We start from the raw sequence: 19219 nt of genomic DNA on the forward strand, positions 1-19219 counted from the left end.
CTGCCTACTGGTGGTGGGCAACCTGCGTGCCACCGCGAGGGATGCACCAGGGATGGCGACTGGCATGGTGTGAGCCGCTGTGAGGCGACATGCGAGGCGGCGGATCGGTAGGTCTCGAGGCGGTGCTGAGCCGACGGAGTCGGTGCACTGCTGCACTGGCGCGTGTCTACGGCTGCTTTGCACCACGAGATGGGTCTGTGACTGGCCGGGGGCAGCAGAGTGGCGCTGGGCTCCTGCTGCGCGGCAGAGAATGAACCCGCACATGCGGAGCGAAAAATGTCTTTGTGTTTTGTGCCAACTCCCTGCTTCTGAGAAAAGTGCATCTCGTCTGCGGGCTCTGCACTGCGGGTTGTCATGCATTTTGATGACATGTCTTCTTTTACCACCGCACTTTCCGTCTTTTTGGCGTTTCGCATTCACTAAGCAACGCACGCTCAAACACACTTGCGTATGGATCCGCATACGGCACACACACAGGGTAACGGGACACGAAATCCATCATGTTTTCTGGGTTGCATTTTCGCGGCTGGATTGTTATGAGTCTTATCTCGGTCCTTCTCTTCACCGCCGTCGCTGTTCCAGCTGCCTACATCCCCAAAACATTCTGGCGCACCATCTACGTCGCTGTCGTCACGCCAGTGGTATGGGTAGTCTACAATGTCGCCCTCTACTTTGTTCTGTGCCGTCCTATGGCGCACTGCACTAGCATGTTTAGCCGCGGTGAGTGCTGCAAGACTAAGCACGCTGACGACACAGGCGATGTCACACTCTTAACGAAGGAGATGTACCAGCTGAACAACGTCTTGCACTCCCTCAAGTGCGAGACGGCGGAGATGAATGCTGCGACGACGCTAATCAATAATCAGCTTGACGGGAAGATGGCCGACCAATCGCCGCAGAAGGGCGCCTACAGCTCTTTCACAGAACTGACGCCGACGATGCGTTCGCCATGACGCCCCCAACACTTTGTGTGCAGATACAACGCAAGGTGTGCTGGTCTTTTTTTTTCTCGTCTCTCTTTTTCCGCACGTTTCGGACGGCAGTGCGCTGCCCGTGTTAGTAATTGCGCTCTGTCTCTCTGTCTCTGTTTTGTGCCTATTATCTTTGCCGTCTCTGTCGGAGAACGAGGGTGGCATCAACTTTTTTTTTGATTGCTCCTTTTTTTTTAAATGGCTCATTGGCCACTCTTTGGGTGGCCGCACGCACGTGCGTGCGTGCCCAGGGTGCGTGAGACGTGTTTTGTTTGTCTGTGTCTTTCATGATTCAAGTACTGGACTTTTATATGTGAATCGCCCGTTCGCTACCGTCTGAGCACTTTTCTGCCCCGGCTCATGTTTTGGGTAAGCTTGCTCAGATGCCGTTTAGCGCATGAATGTTTTTTTTTTTTGTTCGCTTGCCTCCACCACCTTTTTTTAACCTGTGTCTCCCCCGTTGCGTGGCTGTGCCACACCCCCTCTGTTCCTCCGCAGCCTACGTCTTCCTTGGTGACTCGCCGCTCTGCCTCTCCTTGATCTTCTCATCCGAGTCTTTTCTCAGCGGCGGCATTAGACAGACTCCGCTTTCGAGGTCGGTCCTCTCTGTATGATCGCTTTCCCGCACCGAATTCAGGGACCTCTTCCCCCTCCGCCTCCCCCCGGCGATGTGTTGTGTGTGTGTTTGCTGGGGGGGGGGCACCGCAGCAACACAAACGCAAAAGTGAGGAAACACACTACAGAGGTGCGCGCACCTTCAGGGAGTGGGAAGAACAACACGTGCATTCATGTTTGGAGGGCGAAGAGACGTGGAAACTATACGTGCGTGTAGAACTATGACATGCCGCCGGCTCATTCATGGTGTATGCTGTGTGGCGTCAATTCCTCGACCTAGCCGAACTCTTGCCTTTGCCGCTTGCGGTGCGGCACACAAGGTTGTGCGCGTGTGTGTGCATGTGTGTGGACAACGCTGGGGAGCTTCCAGAGTGTCTCCTTTTGTGTTCACCTCCTTCCCTCTTTTTCATCGCTCTCGCCTCTTCTCGCTTACTTCCTACCTGGGCCGCCTGTGCATCTCTGCGCACTGTCACACGCTTCCACGCGTACGCACACCCGCGAATGGACACACATACACGTGTGTGTGTGTAGTAAATTAACCACAACGATCTCTCGGAGGTTCAGTCAGCGAGCAACAATAGAGGGAGCGTCAAGTCCTGCACTCGCTCGACAAGAAAAAAAGCAAACAGCAACAAAAAAGGAACTTACTGTGACACACTATGGCGCGTCGTGGCTCTACGTCTCTTGCAGCGGCCTCGACAGCCGCGCTGCTGGTGCTGGTGCTTAGTTCTACTGTGAATGGTTTTGTGTTTCAACTTGAGTCTGGCAAATCACGCTGCTTCTTACAGGAGGTGGCGAGTGGCACCGACTTGCGAATTGTGTACAAGGCGGATGACACCTATGGTGATTTTCTCGACGTTGTGCTCACCAACGCGAATGGCAATACACTCTACAGGGAGTTGGGCAAGAGTAGCGGCGCTTTCCTGGAGCGCATCACCAACGGTGGTGAGCACTCCCTGTGCTTTACCTCACGTCAAGGAGCGCAGAGCGCGAAAATGACGCGAAGCCTGTTGCTGGTGATGCAATTGGGCGCGGATGCGAAAGACTACGACACCATGGCGACGAAGGAGAAGATGCGTCCGATGGAGGTGCAGATGCGCATGATGGAGGATACGGTTCAGGAGGTTCACAACGAGTTCGTCTACTTCCGCGCCCGCGAGGCAGAGATGCGTAACACGAATGAGCACATGACGGCCAAGGTGATGTGGATGTCGGTCGGCCTCATCATCCTCTTTGGCATCTTTTGGTATCTGCAGATGCGTCACCTAAAGCGCTACTTCAAGAAGAAGCGCATGATCGATTAGGCGAGCCCTCCCTCCCGCCTCCTGTTCCGCGACCGGTTCGGGGGCCGCAAAGAGTGAGAAAAGCCCCGGCGGAGGTGTATGTATGCGTATGTGTGTGTGCTCATTTTTGATTCCTTGCACTCTCCTTGAGTCTGGTGTGGCTGCTTTCACCGCCGCCACCTCAAGCATCTGTGCGTGTGTGTGTGTGTCTCTCAGCTGCTGACGTTCTCTCTGCGCCGCCCTTTGTCTACCTCGGCTCCTTTCTTTTGTGCTGTTCAGGAGTACCGAGTTAAAGGAGAGGGAAAGGGGATGAGAGGGGCCAAGGTGAGGTGTGTGCGACTGCCAACCGCAGAGGCAGCGATGAGCGGCAGCGTGGCATGTGATGCACAACCGCAAGGAAAAAACAAAGCGGTTCTTCGGGCATTTATTTTCCTTTTCTTTTCCCTTTTCTGTTCTCCTGTGCTTGCTCTGTGTGCATTGTCCTTGCAAGTTTGTGTACAGCCAGGTGCTGTGTGCGTGTGCGTGCGCTTGTGGGTTGGAGTGCAGGGGTGAGAGGGGGTCGACGCCTCTTGGCGGCTTGTACTCCCCGTCGCCGTTCGCCGAGTCGTGGCTCTCTCTAGCTCCCTTGTTCTCTTGTCGTGTTTTTGTGCCCTTTCCTCGCCTTGTGTTTTTGTGTGGTTCTGACAGCGACTCTTACTCTCTCGATGCGTGTAACGTAACTCTGCAAGCGTTGGGCAGGCTGTAGGCGGATGGGGAACTTCGCCGAATCGGGTCTATACATGAATGCCTGCGCGTGCATCTCTGTGTGTGTGTGAGCTGGCGTGTGCCCTCTATAGCAGCTGTGAAGAAGCAAGACTAGGTAGCACAAGTGTGAGAGATCATTCCTTTCCGGCTACGTGGCGTGCCGTGAAGGTGCGCGGTCGGGCTGATGGCGGCCAGTCCGCCGTCATAGAAGGGAGCTCGCACAGATGAGACTTCCCAGAGAGAGTTCCACGGTGGAAGGCCACGAAGATTGGCAATAGGGTGCCGCAAAAAATCAGCAGCGCTGCCCGTTGCCGACAACAGTCGCGGCTTCCTCCAGAGTTATGAGTCCGGCAATAACCACGATGAAACTCACAGCTCCCTCCCCTCCCTCGCTAGACCTCCAGCGGTCGCTCTTCCTACTGCCGCTGCCGATGCGGGCTCTCATTCGGTCGCGCGCTTTTCTCTTTCCCTGCCTCTCTTTGCATGAGCTACTTACTCCCTCTCGCATCTCCCTCTTCCATGCATGTTTTTTTTTTTTGCCATCCCCCCGTGCACTTGATTGCATCGGTTGTTCCGACTCCTTCGCACCGATGCGGCACCTCGGTGCTCGCTACCTGCCCCCGACGACACACCACATTTCGATCGTCCTTTGCGTAATTCCACCGATGCACGCATAAACACCTAAGAATGAGAAAAAGAAAACGGAAACAGCGCCCGAAAAGGTATCTGAGGACCGCAGTTTGCGTTCTTTTTCTTCCTCTCTCGGTGAGTGTGTGTAGGATCATAAAGGTGAGCCGCATAACACGCAGCCGTCACATCAACAACACCCTCAATCACAGCAAAAGGGGAAGACGCTTCAACAACACCATTGTTAGCCTAGCTTTCAGCTCAGCGGGAAAGCGAAGAGAAGGCTAGGAGAGGGTTGGCGAAGGCACTCCTCGTTCTCTGTTTTTATTTTTCGTTTCGTTTTGCTTTGTAGGCACCCCTCTCTCTTCTCTGCCCTTCTCCCTCTCTTTCGGGGATATCATTCTCCATCTCCGTCTTGTATGCGTATGCGTGACTGTCTGCACGCGAGAGCTGGGCGAGGTACTGAGTCACTGTGGTTTGTTTGAGAGCGTGAGACGTCCGACGCGAAAAAGACAAGAAGCACACGGACACCTACACACACACATACTCATAAATACAACGAAGGCGTGTCCGAAGACGAAGAGGGGCAATACGAGTAACGACGTCAAAAAAGGTGCTAAGAGACAAAAGAAAGGACACACCAGTCACAGCAGAAAGCAGCCATCATTTTGCGTGTGCTTGTGTGTGTGTGTGTGTGTGTGTGTGACTTCTTATATTGTTCCAGAGTGTGCTCTTGCTGAGAGTGGGAGCTGTGCAGCAGCATCCTTCGTCTTTTTCCCCTCTTTTTCGCGTGCATTCTATTCCCCTTCCCTCTTCAGCTCTCTCTCGATCTCCGCACGTGTGTGTCGGCGTTTATTCAGGTCACTCCTTCTTTCTTCATTTTGTTTTTGCACGTGACTTTCTCGTACATCGTTGGCCATTTTTTCCTCTGTTATATCTGTTGTTCTCATTCCGGGGGTTTTTCCTTCTTCCTTTTCCTCTGTGTGCTGTCGCGACTTCTGTACACGGTGTTCCAGTGCCGGTGAACGCTCGTTCCTTTTTTTGCTTTCTCTCTGTCTCTGTCTCTGTCTCTCTCTGTGTGTGTGTGTGTGATCGTCTTCCTTCTTCGTTTTTTTGCCTTTCTCGCTGTCTCACTTTCGTGGGTTTGAATACTGCGAGTTCCTTTTTTGCTTTTTATATTTGAACTTTTTTTCCACGTCTTGATTGTGCATGTTTGCTTCGCCTTTCTCTTGTTGTGTGCCCAGGTCGAACCCGCTGCTCTTTCTTTGTGTAGCATTACAACTCTCTTGTCGGTGCCTCTGGCGGTGTGCAGTGCCGTTGCTGTCTCATCGCTGAAGGAAGAGGAAAGCACACACGCATATATATATATATATATACGCACGGACATAGTTACGTACACACACGCTACTGGGTAGGTGTACCGAGTGTGTGTGCGTGTATGGGTGCGCACATATCTAGAGCGCGTGCCTTTCGTTTTGCCCCTTTTCTTTTTGTTGCGTGGCGCTCTTCCTCCTTTCCTGTTTTCTTTTCCCCCTTTGGTCGTGGTCGCGACTGTCTTGGTCGTGGGTGGCCATCCGTTGACGTGCATGAAGTGCGTGTCTGTTCTGCCTTTTCGTATCTCCATTTTTTTATTTACGAATCTCTCTCTGTCTTACTCTCTGCTTCTTTCCTCCTCTGCGGTGCTATAGTGAACTGAGGTTCGCACTGTGCTTGTGCCTCCTAGTGTGTATCTGTCCGTCGTCTGCACGGGTGCTGCCGCGTGTGGGCCGTTCATCTCACGCCGCATTTTCTTTTGTTTTCGCAGGTACGTTTCGCGCCAACTTTGCAGAAAGGCCTTGAGGCTGGGTCATAACGCTATCCGGTATCGCGAGCTTTCTGTGCGTGGTTTTGCGCGTGCGTGTGCAGCCGAGTATCTGTCTCTCTAGTCCGCCCGTTGGTGCGGCACTCATGGAGCCACATCAACCGTTTATGTACGGAGGGGCGCTGCACCCCTGCACGAACGGTCGCTATCCAGCGTCGCCGTACATGTTTTCACACCGTGGCCGCATGATGATAGGACCATCGCCGGCGCAGATGTATCGCTCCTCTAGCATAGGCGGCGCGGCGCCCGTAATGACGAACGGACAGCTTCAGAATAACCAGCGGGCTGTGAACATGAACGGCGGTGCTCTACCGGCCCTCCATGGGACGCACATGATGGCACACAATAGAATAGCCCTAGTAAAGAGCAGCGGCGTTGCACCAGTGCCGATGCCGCCGCCAGCGGTGCCAGGGACTGGTCACGTGCGCCGCTCTGCAGGACCGATGCGGTCGCAACCGATAGAGTACCGGGCCAATGGCATCTACCTACGCGGCATGCCGATAGGTGCTAACGCCTCCGGTGGGCCGTCCTTCCAGAGTGGTGTGAACAGAACCGGAAACGGCACCACGCGCAAGAACGGCATGACGATCAACGGGATACAAAATATCAGCATGATGGGCGGGCGCAATGAGGTGACCGTGAAGTCTGCTGGCAACAGCGTTACGCAGCGCGTCGCGAACCTGCCGACTCTTCCGTCCACTAGCGCATCCATGCAGGGTCTGCAGAGCGACTTCTACTCAATGCCGCCGCCACCCATGATTCACGCCGGCTTTCAGAACGGCATGATGATGCCAGCGTACAGCGGCGGCTATAGGCAGCTGAGTGCCAACGGCGTGAGAGGCACTTACCGCGAGTTGAACGAGATGGGGGAGGGCGGCAAGGTCTCGACCATGCAGGCCGACGACGGCAAGATGCGCGACGCGGACTCGGTGACACCGAGCTTGTCACCAAACAGCAATGTCCAGAATAGGTGCAAGGTGAACACCCCGCCGCTAGCGCAAGCCGACGAGTACACCGGACTCACGCCGACGCCGCCGTCGCTGCGCTTCTTGACGAGCTACGAGGAGGAAGAAGTGAAGGACTATCTGCCGAGCGTCTACTTTGGTGGGACGGAGCAGTGCAAGAAGATTCACGGTGTCCGTGGCACCGAGAAGAACGACGGCTACGACGACGACAACTTCCACTACCGCGTCGTCGTCGGCGACCACTTGCTGTATCGGTACGAAGTGGTGAAGGTACTCGGCCAAGGCACCTTCGGCATCGTTGTGCGCGCGCTCGACCACAAGCACCACCGCCTCGTAGCTGTGAAGGTCATCAAGAACAAGCCGAACTACACGAAACAGGCCCGCGAAGAAATCAAGACACTAGAGCTGCTGAACAGGGACGATCCCGATGATGAGGCGAACATTGTTCGCCTACTCGGCTCCCACATCTTCCGCAAGCACTACATTTTAGTGTTTGAATTGCTCCCCTCTGACCTCTATGCAATCATTCAGACCAACAAATTCCGCCCCATGTCGCACGACTTCATCTACGAGCTTTCAGAGCAGCTGCTCACCGCCCTTGTGCACGTGCGAGACCACAAGATCGTGCACTGCGACTTGAAGCCAGAGAACATTATGATCTCTCGCCGCGGCGGCAACTCCAACTCGCTGGGCGAGTCGTCCGACTTTTCTCTGAAGCTGATTGACTTTGGCTCCGCTTGTGAGGAAAGTCGGCCCCTGTTCACCTACATCCAGTCGCGCTACTACCGTGCGCCGGAGATTGTGCTTGGCATTCCGTACACGACAGCCATTGACATGTGGAGCTTTGGCTGCGTGCTGTGCGAGCTCGCCAACGGCTACCCGATATTCCCGGCAAGCTCCGAGGGGGAGCTGCTGGAGCGCCTCGTGGAGTACTTTGGCACGATTCCGTCGTACCTGGTGCAACAGGGCCGCCGCGCCGATCGGTTCTTTGAAGACGGGCAGATGAAGCACAACCTAGGCAAGAAGCGCATTCCGCATGCACCGCACAGCCGAGCGCTGAGGAACTTCTTGAAGATTGGGCGGAGCCACGAGGACCAGCTCTTCGAGGACTTCGTTTCGAAATGCTTGCATCTTGACGCGCGGCAGCGACTCACGCCAGAGGCGGCGCTCGAGCACCCGTGGATGGAGCTCTGGCGAGGCACCAGTAGTAGAGGGAGCACGGCGTCGCTCTCTGATTCTTGCTCCCTGTCTCGCTAACCCATCTATTTGTTTTCTCCTAATGCTCACGGGCGTAAGCGCGAGCGGCTGAGAACAGACATGTGTGTGCCTGCTAGAAACGGGTGCACGCAAACAGCATGGAAGTGATGGGGCTAGGGCGGCCGGTAAAAGATGGGCGACAGCGTCTCTTACCTCCGACTTCTCTGCATCGGGATGGCGTTTCTCGTGGCCAAGGCTGTGATGTTGGCATCCTTCAGTCGCGCGACTGCTGTTCCGATGGAAGCTGCAAGCGGCGGCATCTTTTCAGGCGGAGAGCACACTCGTCGACGAGATGGCACAGCGGTAGTGCGCATTACGCCTCTCTCGGTCTCTCTCGTCCTGTGCATCTATAAATCTATTTCGGCGTGCATGCGCTTGCTTGAGTGCCGTTTTTTTTTTTTTTTGGGGGGGGGGCTCTCGCGCTCTTTGTTCTGTTTGCCCTCTTTTTTCCCATCTCTCTTGCCTGCCCTTCCACCACTGTCTGCACGTTTCGTCTGTGTGAGTTTTTTTGCTCCTTTTTTAGGCTACCTTGTGTTTTAGTCTCGCTTCCTTCCCCCTCCCTCCACGACTCTTCATGTGTACACGGATGCGCCCCCCTTCTACCTCCTCGTCGCCGCATTGCCTTTCGTTTTTTTTTTTGCTATTCTATCTGATCAGTTTTCTCGTATCTTTTTATTTTGCCACTTGCCCCTCCCTCTCTCCCCTTGTCCGTAGGTGCCCCGTCTCCGCCTTTATCTCTACTGCTTGTCATCCCTTCCCTTCCCGGTGTATTTGTGTTTGCCTACACTTCTGTGTGCGACTCGGGGAGACTGCAGTGACCTCGTTGAAGGATTGCACCGAGACACGCTTGTGACGGTCGCCCTTTTCGCGCCCCCATTTCCCTATTTGCTTGCGGTTCCCGTTCACGTCAACATCAGCGCTATCGAGCCGAATCACGAGCAAGGTTGCGCACTGGAGGATGGCTGGAGAGCGCCAGCATTGGTTTCTCTCCGTGCTCACCTCTCCTCTCTCCTTCTCTGTGCAAGGTTCTTTAGCGCCGCATCTCTTCCTTCCAGGCTCCCCCTCACGCACTGCTTCTACAATACCTTTTCTTATTGGCTCTTTTTTTTCGGCACTATTTATTCGCCTCTCACAAGAACGCTGCTGCGATACGATGCTGTGATGGTGGCGGCAGCGTTGAGCGCTGCCAGCGCACACCTACATGCACGCCTCCTCCACTCTTTCCTCGGTTCCAATTCTGTCGCTGCGCATGGCAGCGAGTGATAGCGAGAAGGGATCAAAGAAAAAGAAGAAAAGAGTTAAGGCGCATCTCCCGAGCAGCGGAAACCGGTGCTTTTTTTCTGCATTGCTTTGGCTATCTCTCGGTGTTATGCCCACTGGAAGTTGTGCGCTTGAACGCAGGCAGCCCCCATCTCCCCTCCTGCTCCTTTCTCTCCCCTGAACACACTCGCGCGCAGACGTATAGCTGCCGTAGGAGCCTCTTTTTTTTTCGCGCCACCCCCTCCTCTCTTGTTCTTTCTTTGCTTTCACTCCTGAAAACCTTTGAAGCAGCAACGTGTGCCGGTGTGCCTGTGCGTGCAATTTACTTGAATCGACTTGTACCTCCCTTCCTTCCCCTTTTTTCTTTGCTCTGCGCCCATCTTGGTGCATAGCACCCCGTCGCTTTACCTCAGCAAGTGAGCTGCGATGATGCTCCCCTCTCCCTCTCTACACGCCGCATACCAGGGGATGAAGAAACAAAGAAGGAAATAGAACCCCCACCCTCCACACACACACACACACATACAAGAGAAGCTGCGCGCATCTTTTTTTTTTTGATTTTGCCTTAATGGGTGCTGTGGCGCCTTCTCTCTCTTCCCCCCTTTCTTCGAGTGTGCGTGTGCGCCTGTGCGTGCTTATCTTTTTCCCCCTTTTGTTTGTTTCACTCTTCTTGTTGTATGCATGCACTCATTTCTTCGCCTTTGACTGCTGCGGCATTTTTTTCTTTCTTCGCATATTTCAGTGCCACGATTTTTTTTTTCGCCCACCCTTTTCTTGTTTCTCGTCTTCTCCCTCCCTCCCTCTGTTGGGTTTCGCTTTCGCTTCCCTTGCGTCGCCGAGCCCCCCTTTTTGGTTTTACTTTTAAGGATTGGATGCTGTCGGTGCGATATTAAAAGGAGGAGACGCGCAGCAACAACAATAACAAAAAATAAAATTCGGTAAAAAAGGTGTCGCCTGCACATAATTTTCCCTCCCCCTTCTCGTCCTTTCCGCCGATAACGTTGATGTCACCTCCGCGGACCCCCTTGCGGTGCAGTGAGTGGGAAGGAAGCGAGATCGAGGCCGGTGCAGAGATATCTTCTCCAGGAAGTAAGGAGGACGCCACCCGCTGGAACAAAAGACATGGAGGCCCAGGAGGATGGAGGGCGCGGAACGTGACTTGACAAGGGGTCAGCAGCGCGCCTCCGTCGTCGTTGTGCTGCGAGCAGAGTCTTGCGCATACACCTCCCACTATAAATGCTCACAAACGTCTTTACGGTTGCACATGGGCGTTAAGCAACGACCGGGATGCACAATGCGGCGGATGGGCGCATGCGCACACATACACGTATGTATGGACGTCGTGTTCGTGCCACGCGAATTGTCTTGTACCCATGTGTGGCTCGTCGGCATCCCCAGTCGCTGGGATCGTGACTCCTCGCGTGTGATGCAGCTTTTCTTCTATGCTTTGCGTACGCAGCTTTTTTCTTTTGGAGGGACAGGCGCTCTCGATCTCTCTCCGTCTTTGCCCCCGCCTGGGCGCGTGCGTTGCGCACTCCTTCTCTTCCCCTTTCTCATCGGCGTGCGTTTGCTTGCCTTATACGGTGCATGTGTGAGTGCGCATCGTTTTCCATGCGTATGTACGTGTGTCTCCGTGCCCTTGTGCACGTATACAGTCATGAAAGTTGATGCGCGAAGTTTTGAGCGCCTTCCAGGTCGTGGAGTCCTCTCCTTTTCTGGCCTGCAAACCAGTAAGCACCCACAGACAGACACTCACAACAAGACACTCCATTGAATAAATCACCTCGACCATACTTGTGTGCGCCCCGCTGCTTTTTTCTCGTTTCGTTGCTTTCGTCTGCTTTCCGCTTCCGCATTACTCCGCTTCACCCAGAGTCGCCTTTTTTTTCGTTTTCCCTCTTTTTCTTTCGTTGTAGCGTTGATACTGCCCTTCCTTCTCTGCCTCCCTCTCTCTCGCTTTCTGTTCTTTTTCTGCTCTTTTTTGCCAGTTGCTCGAAAGGAAAGATAAAAGCACAGAGATGCTGACGTCTTGTGGCCTCTCTCACATGCTCCTCTCTTTCCAGCGGCACCTCCCCTTACCCCCTCCTCCGCCTCCTGCTCCACAAAGACACATTTGCAAATTCCATTCTTCGTCTTTTTCATCCCTTCGGATTCTATCTGCTTACCTCAACATGCAGCGTGCTGTCTTTCCTTCTTTTTGTTTTCGCTTCTTTCCTTCCATTCTTGTTTCTGTTTGCTTTTCTGTGTAGGTCCTCCTCGTCTCGCCGCTCGTGAGTGTATGCTCTGGCTGCCCCCCTCTCTCTCGCGCAGTCTCTTCTTTTTCCAGATTCGCCACACACCCGTGCGATGATACGTCGGTTCGAATCTTCGCTTACCTGTCGCTCTCTCCCTATTATCTTCAAATGCTTCTCTTCCCGTCTGTACTCTCCCCCTTCTGCTCTGCCTTGCGTTGTGCTGATTAACTCTCCCTCTGTGCGGCTCGACGTCCTTTGGCTTTTCCCACCCAATGCCGTCGCTGACTTGCCTGACTTCTCGTTACCTGTATCTTCTAAAGGGAGGAAGGGGAAGCCTCTTATGGGACTGTCTGTGTGCCCCACGTGTGCGCGAGAAAAAAGAAGGATGCAGTAGGCTTGTCTCGTGAGTTGCTGATGGGATAACCAGCTAGCTTAGCTTATTCGCAACGAAACGAAAATCGACTTCACTTGATGTGTGTGCGTGGGCGCTTGTTTTTGCTTGCTTTTCTAGTGTTTCCGTTTCCTTTTTCTTCTCTCCCTCCCTCCTCCTTGCGTTTCTGTGAGCGTGCGCGCGCCTCTGCGTCGTCCTTGCGCGTGTGGCTCTGAATCGGCGCTCATCTTTGGTGTTTTTTTTTCTCGGTGGGGCTGTCTACTTTTCTTTCCCTCTCTTTCCTTCTCTTCCCCCCTCCCCTCCAGCGCCGCTTTCTCTTGTCATCTCCCCTTCATTCTTGCGACGCTGTTTTTATGTGTGTGTGTGTTGTACGACTGCTGCTCGCCCATCTCCCCTTTCTCTACTTCATCGTGATCGCTTTTCTATTTTTTTTTTCGTGTGAATCTTTTTTTTGTTTGAGGTGTGGTTTGGGGGAGGGTTGGCTTGGATCGGCTTCTTTTTGATCTGTTAGCGCCTTTTTATTTTCAGTATCGCCGTTTCCCTCGTTCACGCGGTTCATGTTTGCATGATGGTGTCAAACTTATCGAGCGAGTATTGTTATTTTCGGATTTGTGCAGGAACGGCATAGGAGGCCAGAGAAGCGCGCACGCACGCACGCGAGAGGGAAGAGGGAGGTGTGTGTGTGTGTGAAATGAGCTTCACTGGAACGTAATACCCTTGCTCGGTGATAATGCACTGCCCGATGGTGCTGATGAAAACACCCCTGACTCGCCTCTAACTCTCGTTCCCTTTTTTGTGTGCGTGACCGGCTACTTCTATTTCTTCCCTCTCTTCTCAATCTGTTGCTCACGCTACCGTCTGCCTTCGCTTCTCTCTCTCGCGCGCGTGTATGTCCCCGTTGTTGTCTGCGCTCTTTGCATTTCCGGAGGAGGGGATTGTGCAAGTCACTGTGTGGTGGCGCGGCGTTCTCTTTTTCTCTCTCACGCACATTTCGACCCCCTCCTCCTCGCTTCCTTTCCTGCTGCGCAGCAAGTGAGTGCCTCTCGCCCTTTTTTTTTGTGTTGTCTCTGTATGAATTGATGTTGCTCAGACTCCTTCGTTGGCTGCGACGAGTGAACGCTATGCAATATTCATCATGCTCCTCTTTTGTATTCGGGTATTCGGCTTTCTTGTGTCTCGCTCTCTCTCTTCATTCATTTCCCTCCCCCTCTCCGGCTCTCCTTTATCCTGTGGATGCGCTTGCATCGCGCATTATGTGTTTTTCTGGCTCTTCCTCCACCCCGTAAGCTTTCCCTGTCTGCCCTGAACGTCTCTCGTGCTCGTTTTTTTCGTCTCTCTCCTGCGTCGCATCGGGTGCGCATGAATAATCCAGTGCTGACAACGTCGTTGCCGTGCAGAGGTTGACAGAGAGCGGGGCGGTTGCGGGCAGGAGCGAAGCGAGGGAGAGGAGACAACTCTGCTTGGGCGACAAGCGAGAGCGGCGTTGCCACCGCAAGAAGCAGAGTAAAGAAGAGGGCGAAAGTTGTGGGAGACGGCGTGGCAGGGATGGAGACCACCGCGGCAGACCCGCCGTCTTCCGCTTTCATAGCTCAAATACGCACGGACGCACAAAGGAAAGAAAAAAAAGGAACGCTCACAAAAAAAAAAACACACAAAACACAAAACAGTCGATGTGCCGTGCCGATCGTCACCTCGCTCGAGAGAACTCCAGCCGGAGGCTGGACCACTACTTTCTCTTCCACATACATGCGCATAAAAAAGAAGGCCATCAGTGCACAAGAACAGCAGCGAAAAAACCGAATCAGCACAGAGATGCATGTCGAGGACGCAAGGGAAGGCGCAGCCGTCTTGAGTCTGTATACCCTTTCCTGTCTCTCTCTTCTCTCTTGCTGGAGAGGCGCGCGTGCCTGCACCTTGTGTAGGCGCCGAGTACTGGAGTGGGGCTGCGGCACTTCCGGCCTACTTTTTCGTAGGCAGCACGGCACTTTATCGTCACTCGCAGCGAGTGGAAAAGAGGCGCTATGCTGCTCTGCAGAATGGCAAGGTGGCGTGTGCGAATGAACCCGTGCAGTGTGCACGCGTGGAACTCGCGGTTTTGCACCTCCGATGATGCTGCTGCCATCAGGTGTGCAACCGTACACGCACGAATACCTCTGCCGAAGTGCGCCTTCCCCCCTCTCAGTCCGTCTTGTTTTCATTTGTGGCAACTCCCTGAGGTCAATTCCATCCTCTTTTTTTCCGTCCTCTCCGTCCTCGCTTGGCCGCCTGAGGGTTGCACTACCTGCGGTGTCGATGCCTCCACCCCACTCCCCTTCACTCGCGCATCTGTTTCTCGTCATCGTCGCCACATGGCTCGCACGTGAGAAAACCGTCAGCACTAAGCGCATCCTCAACTGAATAAAGACGACGCAGGAACAAGGGGAAAAGGGCTGAGGAGGAGGAGGAGAGGGCGGCTGCATTATAAACCAGCGTACATTCTCAGCGGCTTGTGTGTCGCGTGTCATGATTTTGACAGCGGCAGCCACTGAGCTCTCACCCCTTCACCCTGACATATATATATATATATACGCCCCTTCCTCCATCCGAGCACGCGTGCACGCGTTGCCAGATGTTGCTTCAGGACGACTTGATAGCGCAGCAGTTCGCAGTAATTTTCCGCGTTGCGCAGCTGCTTCAGCATGCGGCGCTCTCGACTGCGGTCTCCAAACGGACCTACAGCATCGGTGCCGTACGCGAGGTTGGCGGGGCAGAGGTGTCGGCGCTGGTGGCACTGCCTGGCTTGAAGATTGGCGGCAGCGATTGTGGGCTGGCGGCGGCGCAGGCTCACACCACCTCGCACGCTTGTCCACGGAGCGGCGCGAGGGAGAATGCGGCGGATCGACCAGTCTTGCAGAAGCCTCTGCAGCTGCCCCTAGTGAATACCGATGAGGGCGTTGCCGCGCTGCAGCAGCTCGGCGGGATACTGGACGAGGCCGCACGACAGCTGCAAGCGAGTGTGGATGCTCAGCTGGTGGACTTTTATGTTCACCTGGGGAAGAAAGCAAGCGCGACGCTGCCAGCGGGGGCGGGAGGGCCGAAGGAGTGGGCGACGCCAACACGTGGCTCTCCGCAGGACCGCCTGGCATCTTCACTCATTTCGAGACCATCCTCGAGACAGGCGCCACAATCGCAGCATGGGGACATTGGTTCACCGTTTCGGCTCGACGATGAAAAGGGTGGTGCATCTCGCACGGAGTCTGCTGGGCTCTGCGCTACCTTTCTACTAGATGCAGGTGGGACCAAAAAAGCCTCCCGTGCCAAGGTTGCTGCGGCGGGAGCGGTGGCTTCCGTCACGGCGACTCCAGGTGTGGACCCCGTACGCATCGAGGGCCCTTCCATCCCTTCCATCAGCATGTCCACGCCTCGTTCTCTCAACGCACAGCAGCCACAACGCGGCGCCCGCTCTCGAGTCGGTACCCCAAGTGGGCTGCAAAACGCACCGATGACACGTCGCCTCGACGAAGAGCGTGCGGCTGCCTCGGAGCTACAGTCGTTCTTCTCTCTCCTGTTGGAGGCGGCTCTACGACTAACCGGCGCCTCCGCGGCGGCTGTCTACATGGACGACGCACCGCAGTTCGCTGCCGGGGGAGCAGTGGGGTCTTCCAGCCGCCCCGCGACCTCCACGGCAGCCGCCTCGGCCACTGCCAGCAGCGGCCGAGCGCAGTTCCTGCACTGCGTGGCACACTCACAAGGCCACTTCCCCTCGAGCATCAGCTACGCGGTGTCAAACGTGCTGACGACGGTGGTGACCACGGGCGTGGCGGTGAACGTGCATTATAGCGAGTCTTCCCTCCTGCGCCTGGGTATAGGTAGGAACTCCGGGCCTGGGGATCTCGACTCTGCGCGCCATTCCACGGTGGCGGGCGGCGGCGGCATCACTGCCACAGACGGTGCTCGCAGGCGACTTCGCCACGACAGCAGTGGCTGTTCCCACCGCACCCTCTTGGACATGTACAACGGCGTCGTTGTCCCGATCAAGGGCATCGGCTGCCTTTTGCTGGCCAATAAGGCGAAGACGACCGCCTTTGATGTAACGGCGCCGCGCTTCAGCATCTTTGACGAGCACGTTGCGTGGAGTGCCGCGTTACTGAGCGAGGCCGTGCTACACAGGTACGACCGCCAGCTGCTCTTGCGAGTCGCGTGGTCGCCATCATGCGCTAGTGCGCTGCGGCCGTATATTCAGGAGAACTGGCCGCCGCACAAGAGCGCGAACCCCTTGTCTTCCTGCAACGGCTCGCCGATGATGCGAGAGCGGAGAGGGCTGCAAAGCAGAATGAACTCGAAACGCCCTTTCAGTCGTGCAATCAACGCTGCCGCGAAGCTGTCCGCCGCCGATGTGGACAACGCCGCCGTCTCGGCTCTCGTCTTCGATCCGCAGAACGACATCTTCTCCAAGACACTAACGATGGTGCGCACGGGCGATCCGAAGGTGTTGAAGGCTCTTCCACCGGAGCTGCGCGCCTCCTCTTCCGTCCCTTCCTGCCGACGGCCGATCAACACCGTCATCAGCGCCGTAGCCGCAGAAGCGGCGGCGCCGGGATCGTCCGCAAAGCTCAACGACGAGGAGGTGTTCCACGCCGCGGCGGAGTACATTACGAACCTAGAGTCCTTGTGGCGCAGGACCATCTCCGAGAGTAACACGATGCACACCATGGTCGAGCGCTACAACAAGGAGATGCGGAAGCAGGAGGAGACTATTGCACTTCTAGAGGCGAAGGTGCGAGAGCTGAGCGTGCACCTGACGCAGCTAGAGCGCCGCGGGAACTTTGCGCGCCTAAACGCGGTGTAGTGTAGGGGGACGGAGGGTAGTGTGCTACCGGACCCCCCTCTGCCAGTGATGCATTGCTCTCGAGTCTGCCCCCATGCCCGCTGCATGGGCCCCCTTGCCCTTACCCTCTCTCCTTTGTTTTCTCGTGCGCCCTCCACCCTTCCTTAGTTGGTCCTTGCGGCGCTAGAGCGCCCATGTCGATGCTAACGCCACCCCCACGCACCTCGTACAGCGCAGGTTGAAATGGCTCAACGTCTGCTGCACTTCATCCTTTTTGGGCTCTCTATCAGGTTGGCCACTGCGCGACGCCGCTGCTTTCTCACCCTTTTGGTTTCTTTGGTGCCCTCCTCCCTTTCAAAGTCCCCATGGCCCTTTATCACTTCCCTCTCTTTCTCTCACTATCCTTTCCGCCTCACTTGCGACGTCTCCGCGTCGACGTACGCCCAGGGAGGGTTCGCCAGCAACTCTGATTTCGCCGTGCTCTTTCTGCTCGGTAAACGAAGCTTGCGCGCTTAGGGGACGTGGGGAGAGGGAGAGAGGGCAGCGCTGAAGCGCGGAGGGGACAAGCCAAGCGTGCACGCACTCCGCTTGCACGAGCAGAGGCGGGTGGAGGGGGTGGGGGAGAAAAGCATCGATATCGTCTTCGCTTTCTTTTTCTTTGTCATCTATCCTCTTATGGTGCACCTTGTCGGTGCGCTCGTGTGTGGCCCACTTCCTCCCCCCATGCTGCCGTCTCTTACCACCACCACCACCGCTTCTTTGATTGTTGTGATGGCCTTCTTCCCTTTCCTCTCTCTTTATCCCTCTCTTGTACCTCTCGGCTTGCCATTCTTTTTTTTTTTCTCCTCTCGCTTTCTTGGAACCGCCTCTTTGGATCTATTTCGCCACCGTTCTCCAACCATGTATGCTGTATGGATGCTGCTGCTATCACTGCCCCGGTGAATGCTCCCTTTCCCCTTCTTCACTTTCTCTCTTGCTCTCCCTGCTTCATCTGCACTTCTGAAGGGCGCAGCGATGCTCGAACTCTAACGGGAAGCATCATCAGCCCCTCTCCCCTCCCTCCCTCGTTTCCTCCGCACGCGCACACACTGCGACACATGGGGAAGGACCTGCACTGCACCCAGCAAGGCCTTGTACCGCCTTTTCCCCTTTCTCTCTGTGTGCTTAATCGCAGATGTCTGCCGATTATGTTGGCACACGCTCCTCACCCGAGTCTCAAGAAGCAATAGTGAAACCAAGCGAACGGCAGGAACAACATGGTCACTTGTTGGGTATGAGGCTCAGCGGCACCGCTCTTCACGTCGACCTGGACAATGCGCCGTTATCATTGGCGGTGGAAAGTGGTCAAGTTGGGGCGCGCAGCGGAAACAAGCTGGGGTGAGACGTGGAGTGGTGGTCGTGGTCGTGGTCGCAGTCTGCAGCTCCTTCCACCAACCTCCCCAGACACACAGACATACGCAAGTGAGGAGCCGAGCCAGGCCACTTGGGCTTTTCTCTTCTCTATGCTCTCGCCTCCTCTCCTTTCTTTTCGTGCGCAAGGCAGGTTGTGCACTGTGTAGCTCAACGCTGTCCTCCTCTCCCCTCCTTCCCACAGGTGTGCTCGCTGCGCACGCGCACTCGCGATTACCTCTTATCTTTCCATCTCTCTTCATTCTTCTATTTCCCCTCTGCCTCCTTGACATGCTGTTGCCCTTCTCCTTCCTCTCCTTTATCTGAATGGATTGCTCGCACTCTCGCGCATTGCGTGCGCACCATTCGTGACACGCTTTCCTTTCTTCGTCCTGCCTGCCTCCCTGTGCTCACCATCGCGCATCTTCGACGCACATCTTTTCCCGCTTTACCCCGACTCCGCTCACAACAACAGAGGTTTTCGAACACTCGCCCACACACTCGAGATGCCGTTCGTCAAGGTCGTGAAGAACAAGGCGTACTTCAAGCGCTTCCAGGTGAAGTACCGCCGTCGCCGCGAGGGCAAGACGGACTACCACGCGCGCCGCCAGATGGTGCTGCAGGACAAGACGAAGTTCGGCTCGCCCAAGTACCGCCTTGTTGTGCGCATCACGAACAAGGACATCATTGCGCAGATCGTGCAGGCGAAGATCGTCGGCGACGAGGTGGTGATGGCCGCGTACGCGCACGAGCTGCCTGCGTTCGGCATTGAGCACGGCCTGACAAACTACGCTGCTGCGTACGCGACTGGTCTG

General features: G+C 55.5%; 4 protein-coding genes across 4 annotated transcripts; all 4 read left to right on the forward strand.

Moving 5' to 3' along the window:
- Positions 1–500: 500 nt before the first annotated feature.
- LDBPK_351830 (hypothetical protein, conserved) lies at positions 501–953 on the forward strand (the record flags this gene model as incomplete). The annotated part of the gene is made up of 1 exon (XM_003864718.1): positions 501–953. The coding sequence occupies one exon, from the start codon at positions 501–503 to the stop codon at positions 951–953; it is 453 nt and encodes a 150-aa protein (XP_003864766.1).
- A 1292-nt stretch (positions 954–2245) lies between these two features.
- LDBPK_351840 (COP-coated vesicle membrane protein gp25L precursor, putative) lies at positions 2246–2890 on the forward strand (the record flags this gene model as incomplete). The annotated part of the gene is made up of 1 exon (XM_003864719.1): positions 2246–2890. The coding sequence occupies one exon, from the start codon at positions 2246–2248 to the stop codon at positions 2888–2890; it is 645 nt and encodes a 214-aa protein (XP_003864767.1).
- Positions 2891–6595: 3705 nt separating this feature from the next.
- Positions 6596–8323, forward strand: LDBPK_351850 (protein kinase-like protein; the record flags this gene model as incomplete). The annotated part of the gene is made up of 1 exon (XM_003864720.1): positions 6596–8323. One exon carries the CDS (start codon positions 6596–6598, stop codon positions 8321–8323), a length of 1728 nt encoding a protein of 575 aa, XP_003864768.1.
- Positions 8324–14816: 6493 nt separating this feature from the next.
- Positions 14817–17036, forward strand: LDBPK_351860 (hypothetical protein, conserved; the record flags this gene model as incomplete). Its single annotated transcript, XM_003864721.1, has 1 exon — positions 14817–17036. The coding sequence occupies one exon, from the start codon at positions 14817–14819 to the stop codon at positions 17034–17036; it is 2220 nt and encodes a 739-aa protein (XP_003864769.1).
- Between the last annotated feature and the right edge of the window lie 2183 nt (positions 17037–19219).

This window comes from Leishmania donovani, chromosome 35, assembly GCF_000227135.1.
Source record: "Leishmania donovani BPK282A1 complete genome, chromosome 35".
Lineage (NCBI taxonomy): Eukaryota > Euglenozoa > Kinetoplastea > Trypanosomatida > Trypanosomatidae > Leishmania > Leishmania donovani.